The sequence below is a fragment of the Clarias gariepinus genome, chromosome 1, assembly GCF_024256425.1.
Source record: "Clarias gariepinus isolate MV-2021 ecotype Netherlands chromosome 1, CGAR_prim_01v2, whole genome shotgun sequence".
Lineage (NCBI taxonomy): Eukaryota > Metazoa > Chordata > Actinopteri > Siluriformes > Clariidae > Clarias > Clarias gariepinus.
In genome coordinates this window covers 39,644,583-39,663,390 of record NC_071100.1, presented here as the reverse complement: position 1 = coordinate 39,663,390, position 18,808 = coordinate 39,644,583, and the positions used below count along the sequence as shown (strand labels likewise).

General features: G+C 39.0%; 1 protein-coding gene across 2 annotated transcripts; it reads left to right on the top strand.

Annotated features, from left to right (window-relative positions):
• Window positions 1-467: 467 nt before the first annotated feature.
• Window positions 468-18,092, top strand: ttc19 (tetratricopeptide repeat domain 19). Of its 2 annotated transcripts, none has more exons than XM_053496279.1 (10): window positions 468-776; window positions 1,684-1,769; window positions 5,671-5,781; window positions 5,892-5,930; window positions 6,031-6,087; window positions 6,731-6,792; window positions 9,450-9,544; window positions 12,475-12,632; window positions 16,490-16,652; window positions 17,824-18,092. In XM_053496279.1, the coding sequence occupies exons 1-10, from the start codon at window positions 512-514 to the stop codon at window positions 17,988-17,990; spliced, it is 1,203 nt and encodes a 400-aa protein (XP_053352254.1). In that variant the 5' UTR covers window positions 468-511; the 3' UTR covers window positions 17,991-18,092. The 2 variants fall into 2 exon arrangements, with proteins under 2 accessions (XP_053352254.1, XP_053352319.1); XM_053496344.1 differs by having other exon boundaries at window positions 469-776; window positions 12,478-12,632.
• The last annotated feature ends 716 nt before the right edge of the window (window positions 18,093-18,808 follow it).

Genomic DNA, 18,808 nt, shown 5'->3' with positions numbered 1-18,808 from the left:
ATAAAGTGACTTAAAATTATTCCAGAACGTTCGACCATTAAAGAAGGGATGAAGGGATTGTTTTTGTTAACTTTTTTTTAAGTGGGAAACACGTTCAACATGGTCACACCCATTTTTGATTGCATTTGCATCAGTGGCAGATTCAGGCAGTCTGAGGGGCAGGGGTAAACAACAAACAAAACAACAACAAAAATACATTAAGGGCACTTGATATGTAAGATTACCACGCAAGGCACTATTATTATGACAATTTATAACAATGGAGGAATCACAGAATCCACATTATGTTTGCTCTACTCTGAGGGAAATTGAAAAATGCCATTTTTCACCAATACTTGTAAAGTTTTTCACCCTGGCAACCCGAAGATCTCGCTCGCAGGATGTCTTTTTAGAAACAGTCTCGTGCCAATCACAGGAAGCGCTTCCTTTATAAATATTATCATCAATAAGCGTTCTCTGCGTCTTCTGGGTCACGTGACGCTGTACGTCATGACGTAGGCAAAGAGGAAACATGGCGCTCCCCTCCAGCTGTCGCCTTTTCGTGGCACAAGGACTGTGTGTGAGACGGACGATAAGTCAGGGAGTGAGGAGCGTCTCTGTGTTAGGCTTAGCCGAGTGTAAAGCGCAGCAGCAGCAGCGGCGGTTATCGGTCACATCGCAGCTGCGCGATTTTAGGCAACGAAGGTCATTTAAATTACGCAGAGTCGCGTCATACAGTGGTGAAGAGGGTGAGCGCGAGCGCACAGTTTACCAGCGTGCAGTGTGGAGTGTACTGGGTAAGTGCAGCATCCCAGCATGCAACACTGCATCATCATCACACAACTACTGTTACATAGGGTAACGGGACACAGCCACGGTTACACAGCGTATACATATACATCATGCATAGTGTAATGGGACACGTAACTGCACAATGTAACTGTGACACGGACACTGTTGGACAGCGTAACGGGACACAGCCACCGCTGCAAAACGTAATGGGGACACGGCCGCCACTACACAATATAACTGTGACACAGTCCCCACTGCACAACGTAACGGGGACGCGGCCACTGTTGGACTGCAAACAGCGTAACTGTTGGACAGCTTAACTGTCCAACAGTTGCAACAGCCACCGCTGCACAACGTAACGGGGACACGGTCGCCACTGCACAACGTAACAGGGACATGGCCACCGTTGCACAGCGTAACAGGGACACGACTGCCGCTGCAATATGTGATGGGGACACTGTGTAGGTGCTATGGCCCCCCAAATCCTAAAATTGTGGACACAGACACAGTTAAACAGCGTAATAGGACACAGCCAATGTTGCATATTGCAATGGGACATGGTCACTGTTACACAGCGTATACACAAATATGATACATGGCGTAATGGGACTCGGCCACTGTTACACAGCGTAACGGGACATAGCCGTTGCTGTGCAACGTACCGGGGACGCGGCTGCCGCTGCAAAACGTAACTGGATCATGGCCGCCGCTGCACAACGTAACGGCGTTGTATTACTCTACGTATTTGGGAGGCTCATGGCAATGGCACAACAGGGACACTGTGTGGGTGCTACATCTGCAAATCCTAAAATTGGGGACATACCCACTGTTACATAGTACACAGACACTGCCCTGGATATACCAAAAACATTTTTTAAAACTTCTCTGTCTTCCTCTATGTTTTGCCCACAGCGTTCTCCCTGTTTGGAACTAAAGATGAAAGAACGGAGGCCCAGAAGATGGAGGATGAAATTATTCTCCTGTTAAAAAAAGCAAAGGTAAACTGAGAACAGTATGGAAGATGCGACATAAATAATAAGACTTGCATATACATTTGTTTTTGCATTTGTCACACTTAAATGACTGACATCATCAGCACAGTATATCGTTACAGCACCGTACATCAGTAAAACATAGCAAAATGTTTTTGACTCAGGCATTCATTATTTATCGTATGAACAGTAATTCCCAAGTTGCATACAGTATTTAGTATAAAAAATACATAGTTTACTACCTAACCCTAAACCTATATTTAAGTTTGGCTTCCAAACTAACACTTAAAGTAACTAATTACTGATAGGTGTGCATTTTATTACCGGTGTTCAAAAAGAAAGCTCGCAGGATTAAAAAAGATTACAATGATTAAGACTGTGTAACAGATTGGTTCACTTATGCCGTGTGTTATTCTGATCAGAGTCCCTGTGGTTTAAATAATGAATTAATCGAACCATAATAATCAGGCTGTTAGAAGATACAGTGGGGCAAAAAAAGTATTCAGTCAGCCACTAATTGTACAAGTTCTCCCATATAATAAGATGAGAGAGGCCTGTAATTTTGATCATAGGTATACCTCAACTCCGAAAGACAAAATAAGATAAAACAATGCAGAAAATCACATCGTAGTATTTTTAATAAATTTATTTGCAAATTATGGTGGAAAATAAGTATTTGGTAATTAACAAAATTTCATCTCAATACTTTGTTATATACCCTTTGTTGGCAATGACAGAGGTCAAGTCTTCACAAGGTGTTCACACACTGTTGCTGGTATTTTGGCCCATTCCTCCATGCAGATCTCCTCTAGAGCAGTGATGTTTTGGGGCTGTCGCTGGGCAACACAGACTTTTAACTACCTCCAAAGATTTTCTATGGAGTTGAGATCTGGAGACTGGCTAGGCCACTCCAGGACCTTAAAATGCTTCTTACGCAGCCTTTGTTGCCCGGGCGGTGTGTTTGAGATCATTGTCATGCTAAAAGACCCAGACACGTTTCATCTTCAATTCCTTGCTGATGGAAGGAGGTTTTCGGTCAAAATCTTGATGTTTCCACCCCCATGCTTCACAGTAGGTACAGTATGGTGTTCTTTGGATGTAACTCAGCGTTATTTCTTCTCCAAACACAAAGTTCTATTTTGGTTTTATCTGACCAGATGACGTTCTCCCAATCCTCTTCTGGATCATCCAAATGCTTTCTAGCAAACTTCAGATGGGCCTGGACATGTACTGGCTTAAGCAGGGGGACACGTCTGGAACTGCAGGATTTGAGTCCCTGGTGGCGCAGTGTGTTACTAATGGTGGCCTTTGTTACTTTGGTCCCAGCTCTCTGCAGGTTATTCACTAGGTCCCCCCGTGTGGATTTTTACTCACAGTTCTTGTGATCATTTTGACCCCATTTTGGGTGAGATCTTGCTTGGAGCCCCAGATTGAGGGAGATTATCAGTGGTCTTGTATGTCTTCCATTTTCTAATAATTGCTCCCACAGTTGATTTCTTCACACCAAGCTGCTTACCTAAGGTAAATTCATGCTTCCCAGCCTGGTGCAGGTCTACAATTTTGTTTCTGGTGTCCTTTGACAGCTCTTTGGTCTTGGCCATAGTGGAGTTTGGATTGTGAGGTTTTGGACAGGTGTCTTTTTTTTATTTACTGATAACAGATGCCATTAATACATGTAACAAGTTGAGGACAGAGGAGTCTCTTAAAGAAGAAGTTACATGTCTGTGAGAGCCAGAAATCTTGCTTGTTTGTAGGTGAACAAATACTTATTTTACAGAGTAATTTACCAATTCATTTATTGAAAATCCTACAATGTGATTCTTTTTTTCATATTTGAGGTATACCTATGATAAAAATGACAGGCCTCTTTCATCTTTTTAAGTGGGAGAACTTGCAAAATTAGTGGCTAAGTACTTTTTTTTGCCCCCACTGTATGACAGGGAGGTACTGTATAAACAAAAATACTTGCTGCAGTGTATGTGAATGTTTAGGCGTTTTTTGGTTAGGAAAAAAGGAATATAAGTGTGAGAGTGGGATTATAAATACTGTCCTGCTGCATGTTGATAACCGACAGAACCATAAGACTTAATAAATGTACATAAATGACGTAAATGCTTGATTAATATACTATAATGACTGCAATATTTTAATCACATGCTCTTTCAAATGTTTAATTTTCACATTGTTTCCCCACAAATTTAAATATTGTTTTTTTTTTAGCCCCAGTTTAATATAGCATGTATACTACAGTATGGTGCAGCTTTACTGAATTAAAAAATCAAACTCAAAAGTTTGTTAAATAGTTTATTTAACTTAGTCAACTGGATTAGTCAGAGTCAGCAGATGATATTTAATGAGGAGAAATTATGATGTCCTGCTAAACTGTACAGTATATAACGAGGAAAATATTTATGCAACAGTATGTTGCTATACTTGTATGTGGTGAGGTCAAAAATTAAATTTCTTTTAATTAACTTTTGGAAAAGACGAATACATAATTTTCCGACATAGTCTCCTTGCTTTTTAGTACATTATGTCCATCTGTCAACAACTTTTCATATTCCCTCATTAAAGAATGTTTTAGGCTGAGCTGTGAGCCACGAATGCACCACTGTCTTCACTTCATCAGAAGTGAATCTTCGTCCTTGTATGGCTGCTTTCTGGGGACCAAACAATTGAAAGTCTGATGGATTAAGACCAGGACTATAGGAAGGATGGTTTAAACTTTAAAGTTTTTGTTGAGTGTCCACAATGTGGGTAAAAGTGTGCGGACGTGCAGAGTGTTGGGAACTTTTTCAGAGACCAGGAGACGTTGGAATATCATTCAAGCAGAAGTTACTCTTTATTGAGAACTTGCCGAGCGTCGCTGTAGTTATCCAAGTCTGACTGAAAACTCAGCTCTGGAGAGTTTATACTTTACAAGAGGGAGGGTAACGGAAGTTCCCCAGCCCTGATCTCATCAGCATAACAGTGGCTTTCAAATGCATAGGTGCTAATCTAATGAGCCTGACAGTATCACCCAAACCTTTACATTCTCATAGAGACAAAGGCATAGCCTGGCCTTGAGATTAGCATTCACATTGACTTTGGGACCCTACCCAGTGGTCAGGAAGTACATAAAGACAAAAGGTTAATGTCTCTGACACCTGGGGTACCAGACTTGATCTTCTTAGAATGTCACCAATTTTACCCTAAATGTAAAACCCAATGTACATAACTTGTTCCGTTATATACTATTATGTTGGAAGCTAGATTTAACATTTTATAACTTTGTAATCCTACAATAGTCATGCAAGATTAATCTGAAGTCAGGATTAGTCTTCTGTGTTTAATCTGACGTTTATCTCACTGTAATGAGCTCTGGTAATTGTTCAACCTTTTTTCTAATAATGTTCCAATACTGTCCCTCGAGAATCCCAGAAAACTGTAAGCATTAATTTTCCAGCTGATTGTAAATTTTTTAACCTTTTTTTAGTCGGTGATTCTCATGAGCCGCACTCATCCGTTTACTTTCAGGCTCGTAGGGATGAATCCGTGTCTTATCACCAGTAAGGATTCTTTTTAAGAAACTTTCACCTTCCTTAGAGTATCGATCCAAATTTCGTTTATGCTTTTCCATGAGTTGTCCCGGCACCACGTACACCCTCAGATCCTCAAAAAAAAAAAACAAGAAAAAATAAAATCACTGCACAATGCTCTTCTTTCGTGCAAATCCTTTGTGTGCCATCCATTTTTGCTCACACTGCAGCTACAAATGAACTGATGTAACATGTTTACACCTGTCCAGCAGTGACTGAAAAAAAAGTGCCTAATTATAACCGGAGTGCAGATAGTTTTTGACTCACCCTCATACAATGTATTAGATACCAGTAAAGTTTTAAAAATGATGCGTTTATGTTATTCACAGTACAACATGATGCTCGGGGAGCTGGATGCGGCGAACAGCTTCTTGCATAAAGCTATTCGACTCGCCCATCAGAGTCACAACAAGGACGCCATCATCTATACCTACAGCCTGGTAGATCTCCTCCTGCACTCAGTTTACTCTCACATTCTGGACTTCTAACGTCTAACCTACAGTCAAAATGTACCAGACATTGTAGTAACGTTATCTTTCTTTCTCTACAGATGGCCAACCTGGCCTTTGTTCAAGGTGAGCTGGATAATGTGAGTAAGAGCGAGCTGGGCTTTTCCCCTTTATCTACGCCCTTTTAACCTCTAGGCAGGAGTAGGTCTATGACCCTTGTCCTCTTGTTCTATTCTGTAGGCTGAGAAACTGTTTAAAGCTGCAATGAGTTTCATGCTGTCTGGAGGAACACCACAGGTGAGACACCACAAGCGTGCTAGTCTCTGTTTTCTTAAAAACATCCATTTTAATATGTAGATGAGAGCATGAGTATTTACAAGGGGCGTTTAAGTCAAACTGGGACTTTTTATGACTTTTCAAAAGTGAAGGCCTAAAACTGATTGACATTCACTGATAATTGTCTGCAATTGTTCCTTTTATATATATATAAAAAAGAAGAGATGCATCTCTCTGTAGAAACTATACGCACAGTAATTCACGAACTTGACTTTTAGATTACAGGAAATGGGAATTATTGCCACATCCCCCATACAATCCTGGCCAAGCCATTTCCACATGTTCGGTCCATTAAAGGAGTTCCTGGGAGGCCAGCGTTTTAAATGTGAAAGTCATGTCTCTGGCGTACTGAGAAATCTTTCTACTCCCAGATTATATAGAGAAATAAAGGGAGTTTTTACTCTGTGTTTTGTACTCTGTAACTGTGTTCTGTACAATTAAACAAAGTCCTGGTTTGACTTGAACGCCCCTCATGCTATTTAGAATGTTTTTTTAGAATGCAGGTCTTGCATAATTCTGCATGCGCTGACATTATTACAGTCTCTAATGTTTAAAGCAAATACAACAGATACAACGGATAAATAATTTGAATCCTTTTAAATAGGATGATAATGCTGTCATCGAAATGTCCCTGAAGTTGGCCAGCATCTACGCCACTCAAAACAAGTCAGTATTTATCTTTTTTGTCTAATGATGATGTATAATTAAAAAATAAATAAAAAAAAAACGGCTAATAGGATCACATTAGAGGATTGTGAATTTATTTACAAAACATTACAATAATGATACTGGATAATATGCAACATGCAAAGAACAGCCTCTTGAGGGATGACTGAGCTTCTCATCCTATTTCTAATGCAGAAGTCAGCTACCCGCCTGAGGAAACCCATTTCGGTTACTTTTATCCACAATATTGTCCTTTCGATCATGCCCAAAGGTGATTTATAGGATTAAGGATCAATCGGTATATCAAGAGCTTTGACTTTTGGCTAATGTAATACCGCCTTGATTCTCTAGCAAACCTCACGCTCTAGTGTGCCCTTGAGATACTTGAACTTCTTCACTTGGGTAAATAAATCGTTCCCTACGTGCAGAGTAGACAATCCATCAATTTTCTGCTGAGAACCATGGCCGCAGAATTAGAGGTCCTGATTTTAATGGCTGCTTCATAACAGCGCTGCAGGTCATAGACTGATTATGCCATCGAGACGCATCTTTTGCAAAAAGCAGCGATATAATCCTCAGCCCACCAACCTGCACCACCTCTCCTCCACAGCTGCGCAACAATATAAATGTAAGATTTGTAGGAAAATGTCTGCACTACTGCTGATAAGATCCAAATTGATCCAAACTGTTTAAGATTACATGTCTGAAATATAAAAAAATAATACTTTTAATGCTTATCATACATATTTATGTTCAGGAAGTTGTAGTCTGGAGGTGGAGGCATTCTCATCCACACCATCACTGTAGAGTCCTAGGATTAAGGTTGCAAATTTCACACATTTCTCATGTATTAACTTGCATTAATCTATAGTTGAACACATTAATTATCTCTTAAGTTAAGTTAAAGGCCTGGACATGTGTACAATGTGTTTTTCCCTAAGGGAAGTCCAAATGAAAGCAGAAAAAACAAGTCAAGAGGATGTTAAACCAGCAGGCGGTGATTATATCCCTACCTGAAAAGCCAAAAATGCTGGTCAATAAGAAGCCTGAAATAAAGTCCTCACTCTGTGTCAGTGTTTATTCACTGGAAAAGTCGCTTGATGTCACTAAATGCCTTCAATAGCTGATTCGGATATTGATTACCACGTCAGGTCATTTCTGCCTATATGCGGCTGATGCTGGGGGCAGTTGCTTTTAGCTCTTCTTCAATCTCCAGTGTTTAAAATGCAGAAGAAATGTCTCTAAACCAGCAGTAATGTTGCTTTTTTCTAGATAGATAGAAGGTTAAATACTTATTACATAACATTATTTTAAATGTATCTTTTATATTCAGTTATGTTAGATTTACCAAAATAATTATTTGTTAAATTAAATGCGGTGAATATAAAGAAAGAAAAAGTTCCCTAAGCAAACAGATTTGTAATTGGTCATGGGGAGTGCAGAAGATTCTTACATCACGCGAGTAAGACTGCACCCTCACAGGTCGTCGTGGCAACTTTTCTCTCGAGAATGTAATAAGCTCCGTCCAAAAAAGATGTCACTAGGTTTGTCACTAGTCGCTCTTAAAAGTCATTGAATCTAGTGGCAAGGTTGCTAAGTTGGCAAAACTGCACTGAGTTTACCACACTGTGACATCAGATATAGAGGAGATACAGTGTGTGTGGATGATGTTCTTATCAACCATAAGCGACTACTTTTCTGTCCACGTCACCTCTGAGAACTTTCTAAAAACTTCTAATTTTTTAAAAAAAAGGAGTTTTCTGAAAAATACATTTTCAGTGACCTAAACCAAGTTTTCAAAAATCCTAGAGCTAAATAGAGCCAAAAAAATGGAATTAGTTCAGCACAATGGCAACAAGTCGATTATCTAAAATAAATGAATAAAGCCCATATAATTGTATAATAATAATAATTCCTTGATCAAAAACCAGGCTGCTAAAATAACAAGTATTGTGCATTGGCTGAACTGCCAGTGCGCCCTCTTGTGGTGTACAGGTCAATAAAGATGTGAAATATATAGAATTATGAATTACTCACTTACTCATTCTCTACCCTGTATCACTTTACAATATGCTGTACATACTAGGCATGGTACACTCTGGACAGAGTGCCAATCCATCGCAGAGCACACACGCACACACACACAAAATTAGCCCAATCTGCATGTCTTTGGACTGTGTGAGAAAACCGAAGTACCCGGACGAAACCCACCAAACCCTTGACACCTTATGGAGGTGTGAGGCCACCGTGTTAACCACTCACACTGCTATACGACCTTGATGCAAAACAAGAGTATGTTAATACATTTTAACAGCAATTAATTGACTACTAATTACTTTTAACATCCCAAGTGAGGATAATGATGGTCTTTATCACAAAGTGTTATGTCAAGGACATTTTTAAAGCTGCTTTAGACAGTAGTGATTTTATCCAAATGCAAAAGGTAGGCGCGGCCTTCGTAATCATTGCATAGAAAAGTTGCTGTATAAAAACGGAATAGAATAATTTAGGACATAGTGTTACAGAACAAGAAACATGTCAACTTTGGTGCGGTGTTACATTTACAAGATCTACACATGGTCATGTTTTCAAAGCAGGTTTTCTTTAACAATTATCTCTACTGTTTTTTTTTTTTTTTTTTTGTTTTTTTTAAACAGGAATGAGTTGGCAGAGCATGGTTTCGAGTTTTGCACTGAGTCACTGGAGGCCAAAATCGAGAAGCAGAAGGATCTTTCACCAGATGCTATATCAGGTATTACAGGCTTCCTTGTAGGGCTGGGAGATAAGAGAAAAGTCTTTATATCACCATAAAAGAAATACATCTCGTATTCACGTTATAGATAATTTCACATATTAGGTTTTGCTTAAAATTTATATTTGTTCAAGGGGCGTTTAAGTCAAACTGGGACTTTTGATTGTTCATAATGACCGATCACAGTTACATGAGGAAAAACTACCATTATTTCTTTATATAATCTCCGTCTACACTAATGCACTTATCCATGTCTTACGCAAACATCCAGGAGAAATAAAGCAGAAATAAAGCTGTTGATGAAAACTCCCGTTCATCCCGTGTTAATTTACAGCTGGTGACGTGCATGTATTTTATTCCAGACGTTATCCTGCAATGAAAAAAAAAATCATTTTCTCTTAATCTCTAGGATTTACAATAATCCACCGTTTTGTGTTTTATACACATCATCATTAGACAAAAAGATGAGTAATGACTTGTTTTGAGTTGCGTAGATGCTGGCCAACTTCAGGGACATTTCAATGGCAGCGTTGTCACCCTATTTAAAAGGATTAAAATTATTTATCTGTTGTATTTGGTCTAAACATTAGAGACTGTAATAATATTAGCGCACGCAGAGTACGCAAGACCTGCAAAAACATCCCAAATAGCACGAGGGGCATTCAAGACAAACCGGGACTTTTTTTTTTTTTATTGTACAGAATAAGAGAACAAAGTTATAAGAGTAAAAACTCCCTTTATTTCTCTATATAATCTCCTGGTACAGTAATGCACTTATCCCAGCATTCCACTAGTGCTTGCATACCATCAAGGTAGAAAGTTTTCTTAGTAGATTCATGATCGGACTGCCCTCTTCATGTCTGAAACACTGGCCTCCCATGAACTCCCTTTCCTTAAATAGAAAAAAACAACAACCTGGTTTCAACAAACAGTAAAAAAAAAGGCTGTCTAAAATCCTGCATTTGTCTCCTTGATCAGAAACAAGGCTGCTAAAATAACATGAAGTACATTGTCTGTGTATTGTCTGAACTTCCAGGGCGCCCTTGCAATTTTGTTTTTGCAGGTCAATGCACACAACTTTATACTTATACTCTCACCATACTACACTGGTACATTACAGGAACGAGGAGTTATTGCCAGATCCCCATACAGTCCTGAACACAATTCCACATGTTTGGGCCATTAGAGAGTTCCTGGGAGGCCAGTGTTTTGTGACATGGCTTTAGCATTCTGAGAACTTACTGAGCAGTAATGAAACACTGGGATAAGTGCATTAGTGTAGCAGCGGATTATATAGAGAAATAAAGGCAGTTTTTACTCTCATAACTATGTTCTGTTGTTACACAATCAAAAGTCCGGGTTTGACTTGAATTCCCATTATATTTATATATACTGTATGTGTGTGATCCACTAATGTAAACAGCAATATTTTAATTAAAAGCCCTGTTTCCAGTTCTAATTTTAAGTTGTAAATTTTTTCTAAAGTACCACAGAAGGTAAACAAAAATGTAGAGACAGATTTAGGAAACAGAATTGAGATAAAGAATACAGATCATATGTTGTCTAAATGTTTAAACACTTCCAGAAATTCTTTTTTTTTTTTTTTCAAAACAAAAAAACACTCTTCTTGAAAATATCTTTCTGTCCTTCCCCTAAGGGGAGTTTTTACTCTCATACCCGCGTCCTGTTATTCTGCGTAATCAAAAGTCCCGGTTTGAATTGAACACCCCTCATAATTACACTTTACAAAATAACTGCATGTATTCAGACCGGTTTGTGACATACATTACAGTAGATTTTTTCTGACCGGTCTCTTGTTTGTTGAACCAGTACCCTGTCCAAACGGTCAAAATGCCTGCCTTTATAGGTACAAGTTCCTCATCTGTGACATCCGGTTCATGTCAGAGTATTGTGTGGAGTTTTGTTCTGTGTCATGCTTCTCCTTACTTGTATTTGTTTGTGTTGTTGTACGCCACAAGTAGTTCTTAACTGTGACATAAATCGGCTTGCCAAGAGGCAGCTTTTGCGACGTAGGTGATGTAGATGATGCACATAAATATCAGTTGACATTTTTCTATCATCCCACAATATGCATCACTCTGTATCTCACATCCCTATTTTATTAGGGTACAGAAAAATGTTAGCTTCAAAGATTTTCCTCATGCAGATGAGCCAGTAGCAGCCCAGGTGGCTGTATAATTTTATGTAAGGCATTTTGCCCACAACTCCTGAGGAATTTCCTGTCATTTACGTTTTCACAATTTTCATTGATGAAGTCCGATGTGGTAATGTGACGTGAATCCACAGTGGTAAAGATGTGAGAATACCGTGGTATGTCGGTTTATCAGATGCAGATTAAATGTTTCAGTTTGGTTTGAATCACTTTCTTCACGCCTCCTTCTCACTTCAGAGTGAGCATATTTCCATGTGGGCGACTTGAGCTTTTGAAGCAATTGGCTAAAAAACGAAATGTTTCCCAAATGGTGTCAGTTTATTATACGATGTTTGGTGTCTTTAATGTGCTAGATCTGCCAGGAGGAGCAAGGAGAAGACTTTCTGAGATCCAGTTTTTATCTTCTTTAGTCCTGCACTGGATCTCAGGAAGTGTATTGCTTCCAGGTTATCACTGTGCAATCTGCACGTCAAAGACATTACACACTCACGTAGTCATGTGACAGCTCCCAAGGTTGACTTGCTCACATGGTTTCTGAACGTGAATTTCGTAGCTAAATCATTTGATTGTTTATTTTATGTACATCATCCTAGGAGCCGCTTCAAGAGGCAAAAATCTGATACAAATATAATAGGGTCATCATTGTTGGATCCGTGTAAAGTAGATGGTCTGTCGCATTGTGTGTTTTTCAGCAGTATTATTTGGTGTTAATGAAGATTTTAAAAGTTCTCTCACTCAGCATTTCATTCGTTCCTAGCAGATGAGGAACGGAAGGACACTCGGCTGCTGCTTGGCCTCAGTCTGGATGCCCGTGCTCGGTACCTGGCGTCCTCCCGGCGCCTGACGGGAGCATGCAGGGATTACCGCCAGGCTCTGCAGATCTGCCAGGAGGAGCAAGGAGAAGCCCATCCTCAGGTACAACACTTTACAGCAACCTAATTCCCTGTCCGTTTCACAGTCTGAAGACTTCCACTGAGGAAAGCGTGCGGCCAAATATATCACGTTTGCCAAGACGCACACATTGAAAGTATCCGCTTTTGTGAAAATTTCCTAATAAATTTAATATAGCTTACAGGTCTGTGCACAGGACATCGTTAGGCTCTGACATCATGAATCAGTGTTAATGGTACATGGATTGACATGGCATATACAGGGGTTGGACAATGAAACTGAAATGCCTGGTTTTAGACCACAATAATTCATTAATATGGTGTAGGGCCTCCTTTTGCAGCCAATACAACATTAATTCAACTTGATTATGACAGATGTCCTGCACAGTGGCCAGAGGGATTTTGAGGCATTCTTCTTGAAGAATAGTGGCCGGGTCACTACAGGACGTGATGCTGGTGGAGGGAAACATTTCCTGATTTGCTCCTTCAAAACACCCCAAAGTGGCTCAATAATATTTAGATCTGGTGACTGTGCAGGCCATAGGAGATGTTCAACTTCACTTTCATGTTCATCAAACCACTCCGTCACCAGTCTTGCTGTGTGTATTGGTGCATTATTATCCTGATACATTCTGAAGCACCGCCTTCAGGACACAATGTTTGAACCATTGGGTGCACATGGTCCTCCAGAATAGTTCAGTGGTCCTTGGCAGTGGCACAAGTATTGGTTCTAGGGAATGCCATGATATTGCAGCCCAACCCATCACTGATGAACTGTAGATGTTAATATTTTATTGTTAATTCAGACATTTCCGAAATGCCACTATACTAGACTTTTAGGCCGTACCATTTAACTTTCATAAAGAAAGTTGTGGATATTATTTTAAAGGTAATAAAGAAATGAAGTCAAAGAACATGATCAACATCTGGGGCAGTTGTTTACCCTGGTGTGAAAGGAACAGGCCAGGAGATAAAACCTTGCTTTCATTACAATAATAACCAACAAACACTACAAATACGATTAAACCCTACTTGGAGTAGAAGCCTGACTTGGCACTTATAGTATTAACTTGACCCCCTACCTGATCTTAACTAAAGCTGTGTGGGAAAAGCAGCCAGATCTTTTAAGGAGCCTGGACGAGTTTGTCTCAACGCAGCCTCAGGGAGGACACGCATACAACGTTAATAAATATGGTAGTGGTTTATATTTATTATTAAGATTCTTGTAACTGACATTACTCAACACATAAACCATGAACTTCAACATGAATGCAGCATAAATAAAACTGAAAAAGTGACATATTGTTTTTCAAAGTATTATTATTATTATTATTATTATTATTATTATTATTATTATATGATCACTGCTGTGGTTGATTGGCATCAGTGGCATCACCTCATTTATTAATCTTTGAGTCAAGTTGTGTGTAAAATTTTACACCAGTTTTGGAAAATGCAGTAAATGCAGATTTTGGTTGTACTTGTGCATATGTGCATGTTAATAAATTGTCAACACGCCACAATCATCGGATGTGTGCATGCCACAGCTGATTTAGCATTTGTTAACGGCAACGAAGCTTAAAAAAAAAAAAAAAAAAGGGCTAAATGACTACTGAACGGAGATAAATGGAGGAATTTCTCTGAGGCACTACAAAGAAGTACTTTGGACTCACTCCTTTGAAAATAAAATATGTATATTCAGCACTGTATCCATCAGTCACACACCTAAAAAAGGGCAAAGCATGGATAGAATTTACAGAGATGAATCCAAATTCGTCCAGCCAGTGTGCAATTTAAGTAAAGTATTGCTGATAATTGAGTTTCTCTGCTACTAGAGGAGGCCAAACCACGACCAGATGCCATGGCAAACAGAACTGACTTATAAGACAGCTTCTATTGTTCTAAAAAAAAGTCTCTAAATATGTTTTGTCTCCTGAGGGCATCATATGCTAACTCTATTAATTCTGCCATTTGTACAGCCTCAGTTTATAGCTTCCATCTTTACAAACCGGTGCATCATCCTTTTATATATGCCAAGATTTTATCTTGACTGTTTGTTGACTTGCTTTCTTTCTGTACGTGTAGTATTTCCTTTAATGCTTTTTAGGCCTGTACGAAACCACAGGTCTAAAAGATATTTGTGATGTATACGGTCATGGGTAAAAATTTGTGTCCTTTGTTTTTTTATTATATGTTTTTGTGTGACCACAATAAAAATCAAATGATCGTAGTAGCTCTTAGTATTGGGCAAATACAATGGTGTGCTTCAGATCATGGCTGAATTCTGACCGAGCTTTAGCTGTCGGACAGATAACCCTACATTTGCCTCTACAATACTCTGGTATACTGAGGAGTTCATGGTCGACTCAATGCCTGCAAGGTGCCCAGGTCCTGCGGCTGCCCAAGTCAGTGGGTACGAGGTGTTTCTGCTGAAATACTGTTTGGGTTTTGTTAAACATGGTACTGGACATTACGTCCAAACAACTCCACTTCGGTCTCATCTGTCCATAGGACATTCTTCCGAAAGTCTTGTAGTTTGTTCAGATGCAGTTTTGCGAATTTCAGTCATGTGTTCGTGTTCTTTTTAGACCGAAGAGGCTTTCTCCTGGCAACATTTATTAAACAAACCTGTACTTGTTCATTCTTCTTCTAATTGTGCTGTCATGGACTTTAACATGCTCACTGGGGCTTGCAGGGTCTGAGATGTAGCTCATGGGTTTATTTATTTATTTATTTATTTATTTTTGTGAGGAGCATTTCACAGTGACCTTGTGGTCCTCTCTTGGGAAGATTGGCAACTGACTTGAATGCTTTCCACTTGTAAATATTGTTTCTCACTGTAGAATATTAAACTCCAAGTTGCTTGGAAATGGAAAGACACCTGAATGCTCCAGACTAGCAAACTGCCAAAACTTCTGCTTTTATAGAGAGCCATTCACTTGCTGATAATCAATTAATTAACGGCTAATGATTAGCAACACCTGGCTACAACTTGCCCTTTAAAATCATGTGGAAGCAGTAAGTGGGTACTTAGTATTGTGCATTTTGTGTTAAATAATAAACTGAGACTACCTGCCATAATCAGAAGATTTTAATGTTTTTGCACAAAAATATAATTGAAAAGGTGGACATTAACTTTTACACCAACTGTATACGTGTTTTTAGTTCATTATTGGCTAATTAGAATTTAAGAGCAGAATCTAATACTGTAACTCGTCACAATTCATGAAATTCAAAGACAATCACTTGAAGATTAACCTTATTCAGTTTATTATGTGTAAATGTACACACACACCCAGGAGCAGAAGTAGGAGCCAAAAGTTTTGTGGTTTTTTTTTTTTGTGTGTGTGTAAAGAATTACTGGGTAGTTCGGGTAGCTATACAGCTGAAAGAGTTACAAAAGTGAAAAGTTACATTTGTGGATTTAGCCAAGTGCGACTGAAAAAGCTTCATGAGAGTTGCAGCTGAAGTTTGGAATAAAAATTTTTCACAAAACATTATTTATATCTATTTTCACCTCAATTTTGATATAAAACAGACATGGAAAAAACTACTAACTAACCCTTCAACTAAAAACTTTACAAGTTATTATATAAGTTATTATAAAACAGTACAGTATTGAATTCCCTTTATGTGAATATTAAGCCTAAATTAGTTGTAGGGACCCAAATGGTTAACTAGCTGGGTTATAGATCAGAAGGTCACGGTTCAAGCTTTAGTACTGCCAAGCCTCCACCTTTGGCTCTTCACCATCTCAAGGCTGACGCTGCTGTTCTGATCCAATCATGCTGTAGTCAAAGAAAAGAACTTTACGGTGTTGTTAAGTATATGTGACAAATGAAAGGTTCTGGGGTTTTTTTTCTAAACGTGTTTCTGTCCTAGACGCTGGTCTTGATGAGCGACCTAGCCACAGTGTTGGACTTACAGGGGAAGCATGATGAGGCACTGGCTTATGTCAAGAAGGCTGTAGAGCTGGGCCAGACAGCAGGCCACCCTGACCAACATGTGCTGCTGGGAAACATGGCAGGCATTTTAATGCACAAAGGTAAGATGCAGTTTAACACCACCAATGAAATGAGATGATCCAGATAACTATAAAAAAGTAGCACTGGGAAATGAACAGTCCACTAATATGACTACGCATGATTTAGAAGTTTAGATTATGGATTCACATTCAGACATGCTTATTACTTCTTTGTTTTAAGCCACCCAACTGTCTTATCTTTATCTTATTGAGTGAATGAAATGAAAGAAATGGAAGCAAATGTTTTACTGTGACAGGCTGCTAAGTGCCTAAAGATAGAATTTAAAGAACTGTTTATGTAACAACGTCAGCAGCAGCCTCATTTCCCCTCTCGTGTGTTCCAACCACTCAGCATCACCAGTTTACTTTACTAATCACCTGCCGGATCATCTATCATCATCTGCACCTGTTTCTCACTGGTTCAGACCTTAAATTATATGTTAGTTTGTTTTTTTTTTTGTTTTTTTTGCTTGAATGATTTACAGGTCACGGTGTGGCTTAACAAACAAAAAGCATTCCTTTGAAACTGGTCAGGCAAAAAAAAAAAAGTCTTCTAAGAAGCCAGGAGAATTATTTCTTAAAAAGGATTAAAAATACAAGAAAGTCTTGCTCTTTGGAAACAGAATATGAAGAAATTAGAGATGGCCCAAGATTTTTACAGTGCTGTAATACTACTACTACCACTATGACTAATAATAATAATAATAATAATAATTAGGCCTGTAGTCAAGCCCACTATTGTCAATTTCAAGACAAGACTAAGACCTGCAATGATTGAGTCAAGACCAAGTCAAACCTGCCTCAAGGACGAAAACCATCAAGGCCATATGCATTTACTTTCTTCATGCATGGCACCAATACAAAAGGCTCTGTTTTTGATGATCCAGATAACTATAGAAAAGAAGCACTGGGAAATGAACAGTCCCCTAAAATATGTTTCTACAGTATGTAGCATGCAAATGTACAGTAGCTATCGAAGTGAGTTTGACACTACACACTTTATACATCATTTTTTTTTATTAACATTGTACTGCTAAATAACGTCAGAGAACCAGTAATATGAAGTGTTTCCTGATAAGCAAACTGTTTGGTGTTACAGATCGCGTTTCTTTTGTTTTCTTTTTTTTCCTGCTATGTATTCTTGACCCTTGTTGAAATCCCTTTGGTAAGAAGTGTTTCATTGTTCTCCCAGGTGAGTTTGAGGAATCTGCCAAGATATACGAGGAGGCTTTGGTCCTGGCGCAGGCGGCTGGAGATGCTGAGGCTGTTGAGCAGTTGGAGGAAGGACTGAAGGAGCTGAGAAAGAGGAGAGAGGAACAAAAACAGAGTGTGAATGTGGAGCAATCAGCCGAGCAGTGATTACACACTAAACACTCCTACTCTGGAATCATGAACACCTTAAATTAAATGATTGAGCCAGGAGGAAGCACCAGATTGAGATTGTGCACCAGATCATTCATCATCATCCTTCTCCTCCTCCTCCTCGTCCTAAGCTCAGGAGACATAGTATACTAAATTTCCACTGGATTCGTACTGTATTAGTGAATATTTTAAGCTCTGTGCTGTTAATTTAAGAATAAAGACGTATGTACGTGTTGTTTGTTTACACTTCCTCTGGAATATCCAAATCAGGAAAGACAGTGACTCAAGAAGTGCTGATGGAGGGAATGTGATAGCATGTCACGTTTGGAAAATGCATCATCGTCATTCGTACATGGTGTTGACTTTCTTGATTTATTTATTTTTCTCTCCAAAGTTTCACATGACAGACGATAAACGATCCAATGCATATGTTTTGTGTTGATTTAAAAAAAAAAAATCTATTTTCTCTTATACCTATCGAGTGTGCTTTACGGACAGATGAACTTTTATTTAAAAGGGTAACTGACAGCGGTTACAAACATTAAAATCTATTCTGACTTCGCAGCTGTTACGCAACAGTTAACGATTGGTTTCTCCTTTTACACTTTAACCACACTTGAGTTTTACCCATCACATGTTTATAAAACGTTTAAGCTCAAACCCGCGTCTGGCTGATGGGCGTTCTGTGACCTGATTAACTGTTGCGGAGTTGTAGTAAAAAAGTTAAATCTTTACTTCACACTTTTTTCAGCTGTAGCAGAATAGCTCATCCTCTCTTGCGGTGTGTCGCACAGAACGATTTCACTATTTCTAGA